Source organism: Copadichromis virginalis, linkage group LG4 (assembly GCF_057382275.1).
Source record: "Copadichromis virginalis isolate Kocher_CV1m ecotype Utaka linkage group LG4, C_Virginalis_male_GT1.1, whole genome shotgun sequence".
NCBI classification, from domain to species: Eukaryota; Metazoa; Chordata; class Actinopteri; order Cichliformes; family Cichlidae; genus Copadichromis; species Copadichromis virginalis.
The window spans coordinates 19682762-19707118 of NC_140621.1; the positions used below are offsets into that span (position 1 = coordinate 19682762).

The 24357-nt window shown below is 41.7% G+C and overlaps 1 protein-coding gene across 1 annotated transcript; it reads right to left on the reverse strand.

Annotated features, from left to right (window-relative positions):
• Positions 1-4044: 4044 nt before the first annotated feature.
• On the reverse strand, positions 4045-23244 carry LOC146711274 (voltage-dependent calcium channel gamma-4 subunit-like). Its single transcript, XM_085454071.1, has 4 exons — positions 22623-23244; positions 9879-9962; positions 8850-8990; positions 4045-6922 (listed from the first exon to the last, which is right to left on the reverse strand). Exons 1-4 carry the CDS (start codon positions 22843-22845, stop codon positions 6396-6398), a joined length of 975 nt encoding a protein of 324 aa, XP_085310197.1. The 5' UTR covers positions 22846-23244; the 3' UTR covers positions 4045-6395.
• Between the last annotated feature and the right edge of the window lie 1113 nt (positions 23245-24357).

A 24357-nucleotide genomic window follows, 5' to 3' on the forward strand; every position in this document is an offset into this window, starting at 1 on the left:
GTCGCCTTTAGTGAGCTGAGGCCATTCAAATATAAGTAGATGATGTACCTGATAGAGCTGACACCTGTACACTAAACACTACCCACCAAGTGGGTTAAGATCAGATGCTTTCAGTTTAAGTTTTGCTACAGTCTGTTGATCATCTGTACTTTTGCAGTTTGACTGCAACATCAAAGATGATACAGTAAAAATCTCTAGCAAATGTTGACAGTGCTTTTCAATATTTCACTGATATGCCAAATACAGATCAATCCATCATTTATCCAGAACATTCACTCTCCCATCTCTCTGTCATATTCTTATTCAGTCCAATCCATTTCCAGCTCAATTGTCTCAGGCTCTCTGTGCCAGGGGACTCCCGAGGCAAAGATGTCCTCTATTAGTTGTCTTCTGAATAAGCTGATCTACTTATTTAGCCAATCAGAAGTCAAGGTTTGACCCAAGGGTCCCACCTGATGCCAGCAGCTGATCCAGATACAGAAAAACACAAAAGAAGCCTCTAAAATTTGGGGTTTATTCGACTGACAGAAGAGTGTTATTTAACACACGTGTGTGTGTGTGTGTGTGTGTGTGTGTGTGTGTGTGTGTGTGTGTGTGTGTAAAGACTGAAATCCTACAGGTGTCTTTGGAAAGCTGCACACAGAAGTGTTTTCATCATACCCCAAATCTGATTTTATACAAAATGCTTTTAGAGGTGTAACCAAAAAACAAAATATGACACTGTTTGAAGATGGGGGAAAAATCTGGTAAAGCCTGATGCACTTCAAAGGCACAATCAACCATTTTCCTATGAAAGGCTTGAATAAATGGACATGCTTTTAATAAACCACTGTGACCCACATTAGACAGGACTCTGGCCCATTTTCTGTCCTGCAACACTCACACAGCTCTGCGCTATTAAACCACTGAAAGGCAAAACATTAAACCAAGAGCACACAAAAAAGAAAAAGTCAGGGGAAAGTCGCTTGAGAGGATGAAGGATATAATACTGGCACACCAGTCTGATATCTCATCTTCTTAGAAATGAACTTAATGTGTGAGGATCAGAGTGTTTTGTAGCCATCAGTAACTAACTCAACCTAGAAATTGATCATAAAAGATAAATCATCTCCTATCTGTCTTAAATAAAGAACACCCACTGTGGGGGGCCAGAGGAGATGAAAAACAGTTGTGTTCATTATCGCATCTCACCTGCAGCGAAAACTGCTTTTTCTCCCAAAGGGCCAGTCGCTCGTCAAGTCTGTGAGAGCAGCCACTTGTCTCTAACTGTGTAATAATAGTGTCTTTTGGTGCTTCCTGTCTTGCAGCGTGGCCCTCTGACCTGCTTCATTTGCTCGCGATCCCCCGGTGACTGTGGAGAGACCAAACACCTCACAGCAGCGCAGTCTCTAAGCAACAGCCGTGTCATACTGGAGGGATCACCCCATGCCAGTCAACCGGCGGGGAGAGACACTGAAAAGAGATGACAGCATCTGGCAAGAAGGCAGCTCTGACTCACTTGTGAGTGCCACTCGATGGATTGTTATCAGCATTACCGGGAGTATCACATGTGAGCCGTCAGTGCTGGAAATGTGCAATGACAGTAACGAAACGTACAAAAGCACCTCTCCTGAAATCAGGACTGCCACGTCTGAGCTCAGCAGTGATTAACTTCAATTATGGCAGCCAGCTTCCTTGTTAGAGTTTTTATTCCGGGATGAAAAACAACCTTAATTGGTGGCTAATTTTACCCATACCAGACTAGATTGCACAGCCTTCAGAGGGACCCAACTGTATTCATTTCCTAATGACAGGCAACATTACTCAAGCTAAATTAGATTACCCATGCCCCAAGGCCATTTCTATGAAGGTCATGTTAATATTCTTCTATAAAACGATGGGATTGGATACAACGCACGTTCGCCTCGGTGGCACCACCCTCACGTTTTTGTCTTGTTCCAGCAAAAGCTTTGACCATCGATTTATGGGGCAAGGTTTAGCTAAGGGGATTTGGGATGGTGAATTGTGAGTTAATTGTGAGCATGGGTTGAAGAAAAATGAAATTAGACTGAAATTACAAAGGGTTGGTTTAGCTGCTGTACAGCAACATCAGATATTAACATCTGAAGATAACTCCCCTAATTAGATTAAAATGAACCAACACCAGTGTGATTACACCTATAAATGAGTAATGCAGTTTTCATTTTGGATGCGAAGCTAAATGTGGAGTATCTCACTGTGTATCCACCAGCACACATGATGCAGATATTCCATATATGGTGTATTGTGCAGTAATAGCAGCTACAACACATCTGACAAAATACATAGCCTTTTGGAAATGAGGAAGAAAATATGGGCAGCTTTATTTAGCATCACCAATTCATCTCCTTTGCTCACAGACTGAATCAGCCGGGTGACTCTTGATATATATATTCTTAAAAATTGCTTCATATGTCCAGGTGGTATCGCTGTGAGTGAGAGTGCAGCAGCTTTTCAACATTTTGATCTATAGAGCTCTGCCATCAGTGTGATTCCTGCTGATTTATTTCTTTGTCAAACAATGTGGATCCTCCAAGGCTGAAGTGGCTCATAGTTTATTCAAGATGACAGTGATTCAGTCTCATGCAGCTGAATAGAAGAGGCATTTAGGACTCTGAGAAGGTCAGACAAACATCTGAATGAAACATTGAACTTTCATTGAAAAACAAGCTGCATGAAGAGGATTGCATGTGGCTGTAAATAGCTGATAAATTTGCTTTACTTGCCAGCATAGCAATGATGCAGTTGTCTCTTAAAAATCTGGTAATGTTTTGATTTTGTTTGCTGCTGTTTCACCACCCCCCCCCCCCCCCCCTTTTTTTTTTTTTTTTGCTAAACTGTGAATGTTTATTATCACAAAATCAACAGGTTCAACGTCAGAATGACTAATCAACGAGAAGGAAGAGAAGGCAGTGTAACTGCAGCAAGCAGTGCAATCACAGCTGAAGTTTTGACAGTTTGCTGCTCTGAAGCATTCAGGTGTGCATTAACACAATGCTACAATCTTCCCAGGAGTGGATGTCTCAGCAAATTTGCCCCAAGGTCAGACCATGCAATGTTCAGAGAAACTGCAACAAACCCAAGAGCTTTATCTCAGACTCTTCAGGCCGGTGTTAACACCTTGAATGTTAAAGTTCATGACAATCAAGTCAGTAAAAAAAGTCAGTTTGGGAGGGTTGCAGGAGAATGCCTCTTCTTCTTTAACTTTGCAAACCACAAAACCATGAGGCCAAAAGTGGAGAAGCACAGTGCTATGTTTCGTGAAAATCAAACACAGCATATCAGCACAAACACATCATAACTGTCAGGCACGCTGGTGGAGGGATGATGATTTGGGCTTGTTTTACAGCCACAGGACCGGGGCACCTTGAGTTGACTATGATCTCCTCTGTATACCAAACTATGCTAGAGTCAGCTGTGAGGACAGCTGTCCAACAGCTAAATCTTGGCTGAAACTTGGCCAGGTAACAGGACAATGACGACAAGCACCGCAGAAAAGGAAAAAAAATTGCAAGGCCCAGTCAAAGTCAGGACCTCAACTTGAGTGAAATGATGGCGGGACAGAGAGAGCTGTGCATATGCAAATGCCCCAAACCTCAATGAACTGATGCAACACAAGATAAGTGGGTCAAAACTCCTCCACAGTGATGTGAGGGGCTGATAAAAATCATGATTATGCCAGGTTACTAGGCAGCAGTTCATAATAATAACACACTGTTGAGGAATGGTTAAGCATTACTTAATACTTAATTCATTATTTTAAAGTATAAACTAATACTTTACTAATGATTAATAGTGTGTAGTTATTATAAAGTGTAACCAGTTATAGCTTCTACAAGCTATAAACTCATTGGATGTGCTTAATTTTTCATGGGACTACATAAAGACCTGTAAACTTTTTTTTTTAACTTCGCCGCCAACCTGTTAAAGATGATATGATACCAACAGTACCACTAGCATGTTAGTAATGCCACTATGAACACGATAGTGTGCACTTAAAAATCACAGCTGAACACACAGTTTAACCCTGATTTTGTTTATTTATCTGTACACGTGATGTTTGGGGTAGTACCTAAAAAGTGGCAGAGACAAAAACAGTGTAAATTCAGATTAAATAAAAATGCTTTTTGATTGGAACATTAAAAGCAGGTTTTACAATAGATTATACGTCGAACAAAGGCACTGAAAATATCCTTACAATAGTGATGATATTGTGGCCGGTTTGGTTGTTTTAACATGGAAATGTACTTTTTCTTCTCTGCCTATTTAAACAAAACAGCTCATCCGACTCTCTTCCCTCCAGAAAATCCATCCTCAAATGTTTACAGTTAATTTTCTTGATGAAGAAAAAGAATGTGCTTATATCCATAGTAAGCCATAAATCAACATAAGCACATACAGTAAGGTACAGCTGCTTCATACACATGGAATAGAAAATATAGTTTCTCTTCCTAAACAGACTTACTGCACTTCACCGTACAAAACAGAATACGTAATAGATTCACAGCAAAAACAGCGTGTGTTTATCTGAATATAAAAAGGTCAATTGAAACACATAACCACTGCCAGATTTATCAAGGCATTATTGTTGTTCTGTAAAATAATGCTTTGAATCTCTGTTCATGTCTCTGCACATTCAGCTTTTTTTCTCTGTGCTTATATATACACAACTTTGCAGCTTTACATTACAAACATATTTTTCCCCACACTGTAATATAAAAGTGAAAGATTTACACTCAGAACAAATCATACTGATGGCTTCATATAACATGTGCTCAGCTGGATATGTGAAGTGATATCTCTAAAGGAATATCAGGCGCACTAAATACAATCAAATACTATTCTGTGGTTGAGTGAGCCGACTCCCAAAGAAACCTGGCTCTAAGATCAAGTTCAAGCAAACGCTCACAGCTTTAAATTAATGCCGTAACAGCATTTTGTCTTTTTTTTTTAAATCAGGTTTATCTTTATCAACAGTCCATTTCTTCAAGGACCTCAAAAGCGTTCAACCTGCCAACACTGCACTGTATTTCCTGAGAAACTAAAAGAAAGAGCAGTGAAGGACTTGCAAGATGAAACACACATATCTTGTTATTATAGCCAAATCTTCCAGGGACCCACTCAGCTCCCTCTGCTTCTGTCTGGGGCCTCTGTTTGACATAGAAGCCGGGCTGGGTGGGTAGGTGGGGGGCTAGCAGATGGACTGCCAGGCTTTGTGACAGACACACAGACACACATTTGCCGCCTGGCTCCGATCCTCCTGGATGTCGAGACTCCATTCAGAGCTAAAGGAAGTCCTGACCTGTGCTGTTTTCACAGTTCTGGGCAGCCCTTTTTTGTCAGCTTCTCTTCTTTTGTGACAGGCACATACACAATGTAGCCTCCATCAGGGGGTGTGATGGAAGGATCGCAGGCAGATATGGAAGTAGGCAAAAAAAAAGGACCATTGAAAAGAGGTGCTCCAGTGACAAAGAAAAGGACATTTTGCTCCACAGACAAATGTCAGAGAAGAATAAGGAAAGAAAAAAGGAGGAGACGGCAAGGGAGGCAAAACCCTTGCTACCTTTCTAACTTGCACAATCTACTACTCAAATATTAAACACTGTATACATTACAACTGAGCTGTTTCATAAAGACACAGTACATAAACTTTCTCATTCAAACCCACAATTAAAGTATAGAGCAGAACTAAGTATGAGGGCACAATGCAAAGTTTGAAAAAGAGCCACGCTTATATGCAGTGGCAGAAATCTTTAGGGAAAGAACTCTTTTTACTTATACCTTTTTTTCAGTTTTCACTCATTGTTTGATTAGGTTTATGCAACAAAACTACAGGATCAGACATAAAAGAAAAGATCTTTGTTTCCAAAATGTTAACCATGGCTCACAGATCCTGCCTGTCAGAAAGCAATGAAGAGAAACTTCACCCACGCGCACACACAAAGGGAACACCTTTATGGTGAAGAGCACATATCAGTTAGCACCTTGGTATTTAATTTGTGGGCAGAATACTGCTGAATGGCACATCTCTTCCCTCTCAGGTTTACCCACGAAGCACAATCACCATTACTCAAATATCATTTGCGATTGACACACTGCTCATATAAGAATTTTGGCACAGTTGAAAGATAATGCTAATGTTGGACTGGCTACAGCACATACAATATTAACTGTATTCTGCTTTAATATTCTCTAAAAGCAGATGATAAAGCATCCTCCAGTCTTTCTTGGGTCCTTTTCAAAGTGGACACTCTCTCTGTGAAATGCCAGGTTGTCACAAGTGCTCAGTCTCTTGCAGGTTAGCCCAACGCTTTGTCATTCATTCATTTCTTTTTCTGTCCTTCATCTGGTAAACTTTGAGCTACACAAAATACTGCTCACACTGGTGTGGTCCTGCGATTCACCCCATCCTTTATATCATTGGGGAAACAGTTATGGACCTGGAGGAACTCAGCAGCAGCCTCATGTTCAGGGCTGTACGTGTTCTCTGTCACGCTGTCTCTTGCCAGGGCGTACATGGACAACTCATCCAGGGCCCCACTGGAAGATGCCGCCCCCTTCAGACCAACAATGGGCGAGTTCTCCCGGGAAGCCTCCGTAGAATGAGAGCTGGCGTGCGACGTCCTCCGGCGGTAGCGAAAGCTCGGAATCCTTGAGTATGGAGAAGAGGAGGAGAGTGAACGGATAAACTCACGCCGCGCCTTCCAGCGAACTTCCTTGTTTTTCTCGATGTAGATGTTGATGGCGAGGACGGCCACAGTTTCGGCTACAATGAAGGAGAGGGCGCCAAAGTAGAAGGACCAGCCGTAGGAGTAAGTGTACTTCTTGTCATCATCACGTTTGTCACTGGGATCTCCTGCATTGCTTGAGATGTAGACGATGATGCCAATGATGTTGCTCAGACCTGATAAACAAGAAACAGATGAAAGGTGAGGCTCAGTAACACGAGAAACTTCAACAACCAGCGTTTACAGGCTCTCGTCACAACAGAGGTTCTAAATGTGTACACTCTGATTCTTACAGTACAGAGAATCTTGAGCCACCACCTTATTTATTTATATGTTGCTTCCAAACTTGCTTGTAATATCTTAAAGTGGTCTTTAACAACAGTTCTCCAGGCTTTCTGAAGGTCTTTAAATTTTTTTTTGTTTTTTTTTGTATGGGAGCGTTTGTATCTTTGTATCTGACTATTTTCACTGGATTACTTTTCTTTGTTAAGCCACTTAACACTAACCTATGACTCACTGAAGCATAAAAAAGGCACCTAGCTCAGGGGATTAACAATTATTGTATCTACACATAACAGGCAACAGCAAAGAAACAATTTTGAATTGAATCATTAGCCTCTTTGTTACTGTCACAAACAAAACCTATAATTACTTCCCTCTTTAGCAGAATCTACAAAAATAGCAGAGTTCAACAAAAGTAAATCGTAGTATTGTACCAACTAGATTATTCCTAGATAAGTGCACAGTGTGTCCTTGAAAGGGCAACTGCACAAGCAGAGGACCAAAGAAGAAGTGGAAGTCCTAAGAAGCTATCTAAATTTGCATATGTACAGACAAATACATTTAAAAAACAAGAAAATTATGTTTTATTACATTTACACTGATTTTACGTTAATTTACATTTCATTTACATTTGAAATGTAAAATCACAGTCTATTTATGTAAATTTAATGATATTCTAGAAAAACAGTACAAAACTGTAAAATACACAGTAAAATACTTTTATATTACTTTTTTTTTTTTTACAGTGCAGATAAACAGTATCTGAAAGTCATGTCCTTAAGTAATGGGGGGAAAAAAATCCAGCTAAGACTTGACACAGGACCTGAGAGATGGATTTGACTCTTCAGTTGATCCATCTCAGAAATGGTCTCAGTGGAAGGATGGCTGGGGAAACAGGCCTGCAAAGGCTGAGGTATGCCAAATTACACAAGAACTGGAGGTCTTATTGAGTGATAAATTTGAAATTTTTAGTTCAAATCCTCATCAATATGTGCGGAGGAGGTCAGGAGAGAGATCCAATATCAAGTGCCTACAGATATTTAAAAAAAACCCCACTCTGTCAGGGTATTTTGGGTAATTTATGGAATTTGGAAAATAGAAAACTGCCTCAGATTCATGTTCAAGTTCCTGTATTGATACCCTTAGGTAGATTTGTTCCCTTTTTTTGATTTTGATCCAACATATAATAATAACATATGGAAAACGTTGGCAACCTCTTCATTTTTCAGCATGACATTGATCCCTGGAAATCTATCAGTGATGGATTGGCCTTCCCAGAGCCTGGAGCACAACATTATTGAAGCAGTGTTGGATCATGTTGAAGGAGATCAGAACAAAAAGCAGTCAACATCCAAAGAAGAGCTTTGAATGTCCTTCAAGACGCCTGGAGAACTATTCCTGAAGACTACTTAAAGAAATGCCAAGTAAGCTTTCCTAAGAGACTGCTGTGGCTCAGGCTGTGTTAAAAATGAAGGTGGTCATACCAAATATTGACTTTCAAGTTCATTTTAATTGTACAAACCCTATTTTTGCCTTATTTGCAGTATTTCCATCTATGTCTACATATGCCTCACTAATTCTCTGAACCTGGTTCCCATTTTTCTAATATAAATAAACCAGGGGCTGCGCAAGACTTTTGCTTGGTATTGTACGATATGTGAAGAATGGATATGGTGCCTTTTTTTTAGTGGCAAATAAAGCTCATCATCATGATTGCACCTCTGACAAAGTACAAGTTACTTCCCTCCATTTGTAAAACCAGCATGCAAGACTGGACTTGACTGTAAACATGGATGACAGTGCATGTTTCCTCCAGCTCACCTGCAGCTACGAAGAGAATGCCAGCGCTTAGGAGCACATTGTTTGTCTTGTTGTAGACTCGGCCCACCCCAACACACAGCCCGCCGAGCATCAACAGGATGGTACTGAGGATGGGGAACACACTGGAGGCGCGAACTACACCTGCAGTGGATGGAGTAGTCACTGTAAACGGCTTTAAAAATGCAGTTTATTTCAAGACTGTATGAATTAATGTAACAACCAAGTTTCATAAATTATCAAATATATTATAAAACATATATTTCTTATTAACCTTTCGAGTCCAGTACCACTTCTTTTCAACCTCTTCTTTGATCTGTTTTTTAAGCTCCATTATTAGTCATGCTTTGGGGCTTTGTTGTGACAAAGCTTTGCTAATCAGCTGTGGGTTGCAACACGCACTCTCGCTGACTATCACCAACCCTAAAATGAATCACTGTGCCATTTTACAGGTTTCCAAAGATGAATGAGCTTATTCAACTGTAAAGTCCTTTATTAAGCCCTCCTTTTATTTAGACTGGCTAATGGACTGAGTTTGGACTTGACAAGTCTCCTTTGTTCTTGCATATTAGGCAGATTCTGAATCAGCTTTAAGTGATGGGTCTCCAGTGACAGAATATTCATTGTGTATCAGACTAATCACAAGTCATGTTTAAGCCAGTTTTTCAAAGAAAAACAAGGAAAACTCTGGTTTAGACTCATTGTAACAGTGATTTTGCAACTGAAATGTAAAATCTAAGACATCAGTTAATGAGTAGAATAAAGATGAAGACTATCCAATAGATACAGCCAAAAAATTGCTTGTAAACATATAATAGTGTTTAATAATGCTTTAATGACTTTAAGCTTTGAAATGTGTGAAACCTCACTGTCTCGTATATCTTTCTGACTCTACATAGATAAGTGAGTTATCTGTCTGCTTTCACAATCAAATGACAAGATGCTGAATGTCAGAGGACTTCCTGTTTTTCCTTTTAGGAGTAACACAGTTTTACCGGTACCAGACGAAATGTACAAGTCGGGAACACTTACGTAGCAGATACTCCGAACTGTCTGTGTCATAGTCGTTGTCATCAGGGAAATGGTTGATTCTGTAACAGCTGCCTTGATTAATGCCTGCAGGGCGAAAAGCACAAGAATGAGCCTCACTAGCCCGCTGTACACATCAAGGCTGCATTTGATTTAAACATTTAGGGTGATTTCTTTCCTATTCTTGGAAAGATATCCCAAAGTTAATCCCCTCCACCTTCCCCCCGTAACAACGTACAACTCATAGGAGCATGGTGCTGCCTAACATGTTTAAACAGTGACCTTTTTCAAAGCATCCCTTTCCAATTAAAATCTACAAACACAGGTGCTGCTGTTCACATTAATTAAGGACAGGATCAAACGACATTAATGTAATTAGTAACACCTGTGTTTACTTAGTACTTCATGCCAAAATGGTTGCTGGGAAAACAGTGTGTTGAAGAACGGGCGATAATCTACTCGCAACCCTAAGGAAGACATTTTGACAGAAAGCGAAACTTAAAGATGGTCCTGGACAAGAGTCGAGCTTCCCCAGTGGGAAGTTAGGCGTGTTTATTCCACCACCACTTCCCCTGCCACTTAATGCAGATTTTTGTTGCTATATATGCCAGATCAGTAGTGTTTATGTGAGTCATTTCAGACAGAAAGAACAAACAACCTATATAATCATTTCGTGGGTGGAATCGTTGCGTGATAGCGGCTGATGCTTCCTCCCTGTGGGCAACTTTTTTTTTTCCACCAGCAGTAGCAATGTGTCTTTGTCACTGTGGCATAGACACAGGTCAGTGTGGTTTGACCTTGTTGTGGGTCTGTGAGCTGTGTGTTAGTGTGTGTGTGCTGCTTATGCAAAATGTGGTCCTGGAAACACTGGTAAAAATGCTTCTAGTCTTACTGACAACTCAAAGTTTTTACACTACAAATGACATTCGCACATTACCTGCAGCACTTGATCTATCCCACACACTCTCTCACTGCCTGACCCTTTGATGAATATGTTTATGGTTATTTGTGTTCAGCTGTCTGGATATCCATAGACGGATGTTGTCAATGAAAAGATGGACATCACTGACTAAAATCTGCCCACTTAGCTCACTCCCAGTTGAAGCTTCTTAGCACATTCTTTTTTAATTTTGGGGTCTTCTCTTTATTGGCTCCTTTGAATTCAATAATAGAATTTAAAATCTTTTTTCTCACACACGGTCTTAAATAATCACACCCCAGGTTATCGTGAAGACCTCATGATTTAGTATTACCCCGATAGAGCATGTTGCTCTCAGACTGCTGGTTTACTCGTGGTTCCAAAGGTGCCTTCAGCTTTCAGGCATCTCTCTGGTATAGCCAGCTACCAGTTTGGATTTGGGAGGCAGACCCTCTCTACTTTTAAGATTAGGCTTAAAACTTTCTTTTCTGATAAAGCTTGTAGTTAGGACTGGTGGACTTCTTTACTCACCTCTTTTCTACTCTTTATGGGTTTATATTCCCCTTTGCAATTACTTAGTTATTATTAACTTCTGACTCTCTACCACAGTGTGTCCTTTGTCCTCTTTCCCTACTCTACCCCCAGTAGGTCACAGCAGATAGCTGACCCTCCATGAGCCTGTATTATTGTGGGGCCATTAAGATATAAAAAGCCTTGAGGCTACTGTTGTTGTGATTTGGTGCAATATAAATAAAAGTGAAATGAACTGAATAAAATTAATTTGTATCTCCCTAGCTTATTAAAAATCTTCATCTGATATATAAATACAGAGTGTCTTTGCTAAGTCTGCAGAGATAAGATGCTTTAGTGGATCTAGATAAAAGAAGATGGAGTGAGAAGACACTTCTCAGATGACCTCAGACTATTTTTCATGTTTAATAGTGCTTCTTCTTCAAGGTAAAAGTGAAACACAGCATGGCTTCCACTGGGATTCATTTGGTCAACTATCAGGCAAATGTTTGTGTGTTCATGATGTTAAAAAGCCTTCCCCTCTTTCATAATAAGCTCTTTTTTCCTTTACCTTTTCTCTTCTTTCAGCGTTAGGCTGGAAACATTTACTTGAATCTGTACATGCAGCATGCAAAGGCTACACGTTTTCCCAGATTCCATTGTTAAGACTTTGACCTTTGACCAAAACTATTGTTAAGAGCTCGCTGAGTAGACCGTGAATTCTGCAAAGTTGAAATCACAGTTCAGTGCACACGCATTTGAAGAAGAAAAAGCGGCAGGACTATATAGCTGTGTGATTAAGATTGCAATGCCCGTAGGGATTTGATGGCTTGTGGTGCGTGTCCAAATCCAGGTGAATGGTTGAATGCCAGAACAAGAAGTCTATTTAAACAACACAACAATAGACTGTGCGGGAAGCTTTTAACACCAAGGTGAGCGAATGAAAGAAAGAGGAAAGAGGGAGGGAGAGGTTAAAGCTCAGAGAGGCCCTGAGCTGTAATTGAGCGCGAGTATAAACAACACCTTGTGAAGAGGAAAAGGGGTTAGGGGTGGGGTTAATAGATGTGCTCTGTGCAGTAGTGGTAATGCAGTGAGCTCTTTGACTATTCATTAACCATATGAACACACTTATTCTAGGAGGAACATCTAAAGTATTAGAGATGGGCTGCACTGGGCTCTAATTTGCATATATTTACATAAACATATCTACGGCCTATGTGTTGCATGTTCATGTGTGCTTGTTTGAGGTTGTGTGCAGAGGTATTGGCCATAATCCCTGCCACGTAGCATGTTGCTAAACGATAGGGAAAATGTAAAAATCGGACACCTCTTATTGTCTATGTGACTCATGTTAAAGTATTGTGTTTTGTTAATAATATGCTAATAGTCCTCATACTCTATTAAACCTATGTTCTAACACATGAGGACATCATTAAATATTTTCCTTTCTCTTTTGGGTTTGTGCTTTTAGAGGCTAAAGAGGCTCTTTAAACTTATTAAAGTCATTTATCTCTCATATTGAAGGACCTGCCCCCTACTTTGGCTTGTGAGGACGATGAAAGCCTGACATAGCTTTGCTAGTTGCCTCACCATCATTGGACAATTGGTGTTTAGGGAAAAAGGGGTCTGTGAATGGTTCATTAGCTGAGGCTCAGTTAAGCTTTGCCTGCCTCTGTAAGCATAAAGACTTCTACCCATGTCGAAAATATATTCCCCCTTCATCTCCGCCCGGTCTAACAGACAAAAGAGATGGGGCCTGACCCGCTGCATGAACACCAACCTTCCCATTAACAGCACACAGACAGAGACCTGTCAACTCCATTTCCCAGGTGCCTGAGGGTGAGCCACCGAACCACCTTTCTCTGTCGCTCAGCTTTTAAGGGCACGCTCCCTTCCATTAACTAGGTCTGCTGCTTTATAAGGGACATCAAATTAATTAGTGTCAAATCAGTCTGTGGAAATGGAGCACAAGTTTCTGTGTATAGTCACTGATGGAAAAAAAAAGGGTTCTGGACTATTTTAAGCAGCAACGTGAGACTTTGTGCCTTGTGAAAAAAAGAAACACACGCACACACATCTGGCTCATGTGGTTAAACAGCAAAAAAACAGGCACCTGAGCTGTGCTGTTAATTGCTGTGTAAATACCGGATCGTGCTGGAGCGGCAAGGCTTGTTGCAGATTTTACACGCGCATTTCTGTTTGCATGATTGGCTGTGTCTTTTTCTGCTTCTGCATCCAAGTGATTTTACACTTTTTATACGCTGCTTGCAAAAACAAACCTTTCACTGTGAACCTAAAATGTTACTTTTTTTTTTTTTTTTTTTTTTTTTCTTTTTTTTAAATGACATCAGAAACAGCAGTATGCGACATTACGTGATGGCAGAGCTTCAGTTCATCCTTTGTCATTTTTTTTTTTTTAATAAATAGGACAGGGGGAATGAATGAGAGAGAGAGGGGGAGAGAAAGAAAGAAAACCCAAGGGGAGAAGAGACGGTGAGAAGGGGGGGGAAGAGAGACAAAAAAAAAAAAAAAAAACTCCTGGGTCACCTGTATGGAGAAAAAAAAAAAAAACAAACAAACAAACAAACAGAGGAGACAGCAAACAACAAAGAGCAACATAATAATAGAGAAAACAAAGCACCATCACAATAAACTAGCTAGTCATAGATATCAGTATTTACTAAGTAATAAACGATATTGTGCAGCACGCAAGATAGACAGCGCACAGTGTGCTTTGAGGCAGCAGCCAAGAAAGCTTTAGTCCGCGTCTGTGAATACCCATGTGTGCATACCTGTGTGGATCAGCATGCTTGCATTCCAAAGGTTTCTCCATGTAATGATCTGCTAGGGAGTGTGGGGGGGCCACAGCCCCGTCCTCCAGGGTGTGAAGCGGGTATGGAGGAGATCAAAACTCCAGACATCCAGAGGCCCCCAGAACACAAGAGACCATGGAAGACCAACAGAGGGGCAGCCGCGCCACTGTTCCAGTAAGAGCTGAGGAGAGTCCCAGACGAGGGCTCACTCAGCAGCCGCGGAGCAGAAGCCAGGGGGGGTTGCAGTGACGCGCCCGTGAGCTCCGCCGGCCCCCAGCTGCGCCTGAGTGACCGAGCCCTAGGCCGAGAGGCCGGGGGCACCCCACCTCCAAAGGGGCCCGAGCGAGCCCCAGGCCCCAGGCCCCGACAAGCGGCCGCCAAGGAGTGAGCCGGTGTGTACCCGGACGCCCACCCCCCAAACCTAAAATGTTACTAATAGCCAGTCCAGTCTCAGCTACTCAGCCAGTCTGACGCCTCTGTTTTCCTCTGTGTGTGTGTGCGTTTAGATGCTTAGACATCTTTGTGAGGACAGAAAATTGGCGAGCTGCTATATTCGTGGGGACCAACAGTCACTTGGGGACAAAATGCCCATCAACACGAGTTTGAAGGCATTTTTGAAGCTCAAAATGTGTTTTTAGTGTCATTGTTACAATAAGGTTATGGTTAGGTTTAGTTTGAGGGTAAGGATCAGGCATTTATTTTTGATGGTTAGGGTTAGCGCCTAGGGAAAGCATCATGTCAATTAGATGTCCTCATTAAGATACCAAAACAAGTGTGTGTGTGTGTGTGTGTGTTGGAGAGAGAGTGAGAAAGAGAGAGAGAGAGAGATATGTAGATTGGAAGAGATAGAGGACAATGTTGGTACTGATTGGAAATCTTTTTATAAGTGGATGCCTCAAGGTTAATGATTTATGAGTGACAGTTATCAACACAATATCAGGGTTTAGTGTGTGTGTGTGTGTGTGTGTGTGTGTGTGTGTGTGTGTGTGTGTGTGTGTGTGTGTGTGTGTGTGTGTGTGTGTGTGTGTGTGTGTGTAATTAATTCATATGGTTTTCTAACAGACTACAAGGATTCAGTCAGCACTATTGTCTCACCCTCCTGTTTCATCTCCCCTCTTTCTTTCTCTCTCACCTCTCTTCCCCATCCTTTCTTACTCTGCAGCAAAAAACTGCTCCTAAATAAAGTCTGAATACTGAGCAGGTGGGAGGAGGAGGGGTGAAGCGGAGATTAAACAATGGAAGAAGGTACAAGGAAATGAAACAACAAAGGCGAGCAGAGGAACGATGAGGATGGCGTAAAGATAGGAACCAACCTTAAAAAGGAGAAAGAAATTAGAACGGGGAGAGAGCGTTTAAGGGCAGAGATCTGAGATCAGCTGCAGGAGTGCTGGTGATTAAAAAACAAAAAAAACAAACTAAAAAAAAAAGTGCTTATTAGGTTGATGCTTCCAGTATGACTGGGTCGAAACAAACTGGGAATTATTCCTACACAGTCAACATATTAGTGGGGAAATGATGGGTTCCCAGGGCCTTATTCGAGTTGTGAAACCCCATGCTGAGCATCCCGTTTCCCTCTTCTCCATGGCAACCCCTGTAAGTTTTTAATAAGCTCATTTACATAAACAATCTCAGAGGATGCATTTGACATTTTCATTATATCATGATACCCGTTAAATAAGAGACTTCCCCCTTCAAAGATCTGTCAGTGCTTAAGCGGGCATGGCTGTGAACACAAATGGGCACGTGCCTATACAAAAAACAACAAAAAAAAACAAAACAAAAACACGTGTTCATACACACTTACACACATTCATTGGAAGCAGCTGCCACAGCTGTGGTGCCACTGGCAACAGCATGATGCACGTTGTCGTTGTTTTGAATTAGAGCAGCTCAGCCTATAGCAAATGACAGGGCGGCCTCGGTGGAATACACCAAATAACGTTGTCTCATCAAGTCACTGCTCGCTCACCCCGGTGTCTGCAGGAGAACTGCAGGTGATGGCAGTAAGCTTCATGCGACACGTTCCCTCACTTCCTCGTTTTCACACCTGGCTGGCTCTGGATAGATTGATGTGTGAACCAATCAAAAGGGACATCAATGCTGCATTTCACTGGAGCTGCGTAGCCTCCTCTAAGCGATGCACCTTACACTCTTTACAACAAACGGGCTCAGCAGCAACCTGTTCTGCTTTATTGTCCTTACTTCTTTCAGCTCTGCAACGGAGAGCAGCTGATGAGGGAGAGCGCTCTGAGCTTTACAGAAAAAGGAGGGATGAATCCATTTTATGAAGCCGTTACAGACAAAACACTGTAAGCGACGATACCACAAACGACTCGCACTGATTCCGCGTACGATTATTGCGCTGCGATGGCAGGACAGGGGTGGAAAAAAAAAGAAAAAGAAGAAAAAAGCTCTGTGTAATAAAACAAACCCCTCCTTTCTTTTCAGTCCAAGTGAGGATGAGAGAAAAGCAATTTGGCGAAGACATCAGTGATTCAGTGTTGATATGACTGACAGTTGGTTAATTAAATTGTCACCAGGCTGCAATTTCTTCAAACACAGCTCCGCTTGGGTTCCAAGTTGTTGGAAGAAAACTGTGATCTATCACGTAGTCTGCTGTGAAGCCTGTTATGCTCTGCCACTCATTTAAAAATGTACATGTATAATGGATTCTCAACATGGTGCTTGAGAGGTCATTGTAAGAGTGTGGATTCAAATGAGAAAGCTTTAACATATCTGCACAGGTGCTCTTTTGGAATTTTATGTCATACGGTTGATATTTTTCCAAATGAATTCTGTTACTTTCCACTGTTGCTTGTCTGTATAATATCATTACATGGACTAGAACCAGAGACATATTGGCTTCTGTTCATTGGATCCCTTTAGAATCTTGAAGTGTTGGTCTTGAATATTCAGGTCCCGGCTTGTCTGAAAGACCTTATAGCACAATATCACTCCAATATAGCACTTTGTCTTAGGCTTCAGGGCAGGCCTGGCGCATTTTAATTTTGTTCTTGGCTTTTCTTGGCTCTTCCTGGCCGGCTGTTGCACACCTTCAACTCACTGTCATCATCTGGATTGTCTTAATTGTCTTAAGGACCGTGTGCAGCAATGCTTCTCTGCCTGATCGTTCCATCCACTACGGTGATGAATTTGCTGGAGCGCAAGAGCTGCCTGTGGATCCCAATACCTCCCCACGACCCACCTGCTTGCCCATTCTTCACCATTCAGCCCACACCTCTCTCAGAAACCAGCCCACCTAAGGAGCCTCTCTTAGCCACCTGTTCTCCTAAACCAAGTAAACACGTCTAGCCATTTATAAATCTTGACAATCTGCTCTCAGACTGCTGGCTTACTTGTGGTTAAAGCGCCTTGTTGTAAATTGTCACTATATAAATAGAATTGAATTGAACTGAGTTAAACTGAATCATTACCATGGCGTGTATCTGGTTTGCGATTCAGATCGAAATCTTTTCCTTTCATTACCTTTCAGGTGACAAACAACCCACTCTTAAAAAAAACAACTATATTACAGCAGCAGCTTCAGTATATAAACATCACATAGGTGAAAAACATGTGCCTTTCCTTGCTGCGGGGACACACTGGTTTCTCCAAAATGACCAAACGCTTTTCATGAATGTTGAATTTTCCCTCTACAGTTTTACATCTATATACACCGAAGATTTGATGTTACAAAGTCTTTACTTTGTTGCAGACTGACTGTTAAGAAACAGAGTAACTCACTGCTGACTCTACCTGCAGCACAGCGACAGCACCACAACCCATTTGCTCACCAAAATGAGAGAGTTGCTGGCTTTTACGCTTGGAGCACAGCAGTGGTTACTTCATTAATTACTTATGATAAATTATCCCCAGAGATAGACTTGATCAGGATCTGAAAGCAAATAACATTGTGGCTGTAACTTCAGGCAGGTGACTCACACAGAGTCATAGTTTATGAGCTACATTTTAATAAGTGTCTGATCAATTTATCAAAGTTTACTAATGTGTATGCACAGATACATTGTGTGATGTGGCTTCACTCATTAGAGGTGCTGTTGGTACTGTGTGTGTGAATAAGGCTGTGAGGAGCAATAACTTAAAGAGCCCTGTGCAAATGACAGAAAGACGCCACTTTATGAGACTGATTATGTCAGCAACATGATATGTTCCGTCACTTGCAGAGCCAGTGTAATCCCAAACCACAGGATAAATCTTTGCACAAGGGTAAGCCAGTAAGTTTTGTCATCTATATTTTAAGGTTTTTTAGGTGTTTGACCACAACAGTAAATCTAGATCTTGTCAGAAGGAGTTAAAAAACACCTCTTCATCCTTTTCAAGAATTACAAGGTTAAAATTGCTTCTTTTGTTACATCTAGATTGGACTGCTGCCAAGCACTGTATGCTGTAGTTGGTCAATCATCTCTTGCACATTAACAATTATTCCAAAATGTCACAGGAACAGAATCCAACAAAAAGCATCACTGTTTTTATTAAAAGCCTTAAACAATCTTGCACCTGTATATGTGGTAGTTAGACTGGGTCCACACACTCCTTCAAGATCATTAAGGTCTGCTTCCCAATCACTCCTGACCATCCTGCCATTGTTTCAAGAGGGTCTTTGCTGCTCCGATTGCCTCTGAAGTGGAAATTCCAATGCAAATTTTATTTATACCAATTTTTTATTATAAGTAAACTTAGTGTGCTTAACACAGATGATTAAAAACACTGGAAAAACGTGCAGGCAGTAAAAACAGCAAAATAAAACTTGACATCAGATAAACATGTAACTGTCTTTGAATCTAAGCTAAAGATATGCCTTTCTTTGAAAAGCCTTCAGAAACCTGAAGGCTTTATTGTTGTGTTATGTTACATGAATGATGTGGATGTAAGTAGAGGAGTAGACGAGTTTTAGAAGCTCTTTTGTTTTTATTGTAAAACGCTTGGATTTTAAATGTGCTACAGAAACAAAATGTGCAGACTAAACGCAAAGGCACACCGTGCAGACAGTCTCGGGTTAGTACACAGGCAGGAGGAAAAGGTGCAGACACTTTTCTGGCTTAATCTGGGCTACTTTGGACACTCAGTTTTGAGGATGGCCTTCCTTGGGTTACAGAAACTGTTTTGTGGGCCAGATGCCCACCTGACATCCGGCCCATATAATGGAGACCTGTGGCTGTGACTCATCCTGAGTCAGCACTGTCAGTCAACACAAGCTGTGAGAGAAGCATAAGAGAACTGCAGATGTGGGCCAAACATAAATTGCCATCCCACATGTGATTGCCAACACAGAAAAATGACACTTCTGACAATCCTCTCCAGTCTTGGAAACAGGTGATGGTACTGTAGCTCTAGAGGCCTGGGTTCAAATCTGCCCTGAGATCATTTTTGCCCTGCTCTTTCTTGCACCTTTCCTGTCTTTTATTTAAGTTCCTATCGCAACAAAGGCTAAAAAGCACCAAAAAATTTTTTAAGTCCGCTAATTTGCAGTGGCGGTTGTGTACAGCACAAAGACGAGGGTGTGGGATTTAAAGGTTTGAAGAGATCAACTTAGATTAATCATCAACTGTTTTTCATCAGCTGTTTTTGCAGAGGTTTCAAAATCACCACTTTATGAGCTTCATCTAGAAGACACCAGCCCCTAGACCCTAAATATGAGATGAGCAAAGGCGCACTATTCCATAAAACTACAATTCATTTCATTATCAGTGGATCTGATGCTAACTATCTTCAATAACAGAAGTAAGTTTAGAAAAGGTATCTGTCAGTAATTTTCTAAAGTCAAAAAACTGCTTTTTAAAACTGATGAACAAGCAAATATTCACATTTCACAGGCTGATGGCAAAGATTTTTCTTGGTCCCAATGACATAAACCGTGGTCAAAGGAGCTTGCAAAGAAAAACGTCTGGACTAGTTGCTTTGCAAGCTCCTTTGACTACAATGACCTGGATAACTGAGAACCTTCACAGTGACATAAACCGTGGATCTGTGGAAACTATCGAAGTAACAAAGAGCTAAGTGCAATAACACAGAACAGAATGAGGAGAACTGAGGACTTAAACCTATAAAACAGAGGAAAACATCGCATCAACCTGAGGAACAGAGCATGGCATGACTGGTGTTAGAAGTTGGGCCCTGCTGGCTAATTAGTGCCCCTTCACGACTTCTCAGTTGTTACATTTTAATTACAGACTCTTAGAAAATGGCAAGAATAGCAAAGTGACCCCCACACAACCTAAACTAGCGCTCCCACTGACCCTCAAGAAAAACAGCTGCCTCCCGACTCACACCAATCCGCCACCAGCTGGGACGTTTACTGCAAATATGTACCTGGTAATTGGATTGTTCATTAGGTTATTTCTCGTTTTAAAAAGCTGGTTGTATTTACTAGAGTCACAAGCAATAGTCTCGGATGCTTGCCGATTCTGTTGCAAATGAGGTGCACTCCGTGGCCTTACAATATTCATGTGGGAAAACAAACATTAAAGGGGAAAAGAAGTCAAAACACCGGCTGTGAAATGCAAAAGACTCCACAGAGGAGGGAAATAATGACCTTCCGATAAAGTAGACTCATTTTATATATTCCTGCCTACTCCTTAATTGTCATTCAGGCCTGCTGAGACAGAGAGAGAGAGGAGAGAGGAGGTAAAAAAAAAAAAGAAGAAAGAAGAGTGTCCAGAAATGTTAAACACATTCATCACTGGATTCTGGGAAGGAAAAAAAATGGGGCTTAACAGCTGCTGTGTTCCAGAGATTTGATGTGACTGAGAGAAAGACATGCTGTTGCTGTAATCTGTTCAGCAAAATGTGATGATGTTTTCTCCAGAAGCTGTGATACACACAGAGGCGTCCCCGTCAATAACCCAGTCTGTTTGTCTTTATGGCCAGAGGGGTGTGTGTACATTTGTGGTTGGAGTAATGGTGAAGGTGGTAGAAGTGGTGGTGGTGGTGGTGGTGGGGGGGGACTTCCTCGCTTGTGTTCTCCTCTACACTTATGAGTCTCCATGACAACAGAGCCTCCAGCTTATAGTTTTAGGCAGAAGCACAGAAGTGAAACTATCTACTCGTAACAAACGAGGATGTTCTCCTCTCCGAGCCGTCCACCTTCACCCACAGCGTGAGCCCAGAACAGTCAAATCAATGACGACAACTCAATCCTTCCCGATATGTGGCCTCTGATGACATTAGCTCCAGGAAATGTGATTCAAAACAGGCTCATAATCAACAGAACTGCAGAAATGGAAAAGCACTGATTCTGACACCAGCTGATTTTACATAGGCTGCACAGGCATTGTATACAGAACTGTGTTTTCTTTTTTTCTGATACAAGTGTCCTCAAAAAAAAAAAGTCAAGAAAAGAAAAACATACACCAGGAGATGTATCCTGTACTTCTATATAGAATGAAATCCAATATATATAAACAGTTGTTAAAGTGGGATTCGGAAGGTGGGGGAACGCTAAGATCAGGTGTAGCCCCCTTTGTCATTTATTCTTCTGTGTTTTATTTATTTTTCTGCTCGTTTTGCTTCAAACTGTCTTCTATCAATCACTGCGTCATAACAGACGTCTGTGCCATAAGCAAATCGATCAGTTGAAGCCACTCTCTGAGGCAAGAAGTCAAGAGGTGGTCGGAAGGAAGATTGGTCAATGAATGAGTGCCTGTCTGCCTCCGAAATAAGACGTCACTGCCAGCGCACCTCCTTATCGAACATGTAATCAGAAAAAGGGGGAGCAGGGGAGGAGAAAAAAAAAGAAACCCCTCAAAACACATTCGGGAAGGTTGAGCTTGTGAAAAACATATTGTTTACCTGATGCTCTATAACAACAAATAAGTTTTTTTTTCTTTTTTTGCTCGGACATGACGTGAACTCAGAGTCATCTATTTTTAAATCACCGGGCATGTTTCCATAGCAATTTCAGGGATGTTGCCAAGCAACAGCAACGGATACAATGAAGACATGAATGAAAGTAGACTGATAGCGCGCACATTTCCTGCCAGCTTAAAAGTGAATGGGCTCAGACGCGCCGTCTTGGCATCATATTCGTTTGCAGACTATTCAGCCGAGTTGACTGTGTGGGCCTGCGCTTGAACAATGAGATGTAACAGTTGGCAGACAGCTCGAGAAGAGCGTGTACAGCGGGGCAACGCCGGTTTCTTTCCCGTTTTCATGCCCCTCAAATCTGTAAATGTGTGCATATTTGTTTTTTCTGTCTCATTCTTTATCACCTGAAAGTTGTTCCGCGTGTGTGATCTCTTTCTCATTGCGTGCCCATCTCCAGAAAGAGACACTTGGCATGCGTAAAGGGAAGGCGTCCTTTGTGCGCTCAGACTGAGACTGATTGTACACACTGGGAAGCAAAAGGTTCATACGAAAAAAAAAACCCCAAAAAATAGTTTCTAGGAGAATAAAATGTGCTATATTTTTAACAACATTTCACTAGAAACCCGGCGTGTTTTTCTCAAACATGAGCACAGTTAAATCCACAAAGTGAGCAGAGCTTACCCTCGATACAGCAGATTCTCCACAGCCCAGAGTGGGTGAGATCGCCCTTCTTACTTTTGGGTTGTGGTTGTGTCTCGTCTGTGGTGGCATTAGTGCCGTTGCAGATGTATGCCCGAGAATAGAGCCAGTAGTCCGTGCCGATGGCGATGGTCATCAGGCTAAAGGCAGCGAAAGCCCCCACAGTGGCCAACAGCGTTTGAACCCCGCGGTCACACCAAGCCATGGCGCTTCATACTAGTCCACACACTCACCGGTCCAGCATGCACGCATCGGAGCGCGTCAGGGCGCGGATTCTTTGGTCATAGTTGTTTTTCTGCGTCCCATCTGCCCTGTGGTTAAAGTGGAGTGTATAGAAGCCCGGGGTAAAAGAAGAAGAAGCAGGCTACAGCTACTATATGAAATGTTCACCTGATGCTCAGAATCTACTGGTTGCTGCTGTGAACAGAAGAGAACATCGGTTCTGCTCACTCCTTATGCCCCACGCTGATCGGAAGCGCTCCGGAGAGCACATCGCACCAACTCAAAACATTTCAAACCTTCTGATTCTTGTTTTTTTCCCCCTCGGAACACTTTTTCTCTGTTCCTACACAGACCGCATCCTTGTTAAAGCCCATTGCCAGTGAGGGCTATGTCAACTGCGCTTAAGTGAGACCACACCCTCATCAAATCTAACCAATGGAGGAGATGTGCATTTGAATAAGTAAAGGGAGAAATTGTGTGACATTTAAATCTATCTCAAAATTGGAACACTTTCGCATGAAACAAATTGATTTGACTTTTTCTTTTTTTTTAAACAATCTGCACCTTGTTTGCGACACTTGGACACTCTCCTCTGATTTCAAAAATCTATGAACATTACCAAACCAAACTCAGAGTCAGCTGTCATAGGGGAAGGGTGGATGCGCGAGCCTGTGGGAAAGAAATAATGACAGGCTTTGACACAATGGTCCTTCTCTGTGGTGCGCAACTGCCAAACAACCAATTCCCCGCAGAGCAGACCATTAAAAAGCAATTAGATGCTTGGCGTGTGCGCACACAGCATTCTAAATCACACGGAGTCATATCGGATTTTCCCAAGACGGTCACAGGAAAGCAGGAAGCTGGAACTGAAAAGAAAGTACGTATTGACTGACCAAATCTATGACACCTCCTTAAATAAACCTTTCCCTCCGCTGCTTCTGACTTTGATCATGCACCTGACAAATTGGTTAATTGGACTTGCCCCCAAAAAGCCACTGAGCCCACAGAGTCAACACCGAATGAAAGACATGCTCAATGCATCTCCAGATGGAAGATTTTTTATATCAGCAGGAAAACATTTTAGGAGCATGCTGCTTGGATGGCTTGAACTGGCAAGATGCATAGGGCTTATGGGAATGAATGAATGAATGAATGAATGAATGAATGAATGAATGAATGAATGAATGAATGAAACAACTCTTGATGGTGCTGAAATCAAGGCAGGTAAGGCAAGCGCTCACATTTGTTTTAATGAACAATTGTGTTCAGAATAGTTTATTCTCCATATTACACAAACTCGGTACAAGTGTGTCTTTACGTTCCCATATGCTGCTTAATGAATGAATGAAATCAACTTGGGAAAAGCACTGAATAAACTCTGTGGTCATTTCAAAAGACTTATGGCGACAATGGACTGCGCTGCATTATACAGAGAGGAGTTTGTGTTGTTATGCTCAGATAAACGAAAGAATAACAGAAACGCCAGTAAAGAGAG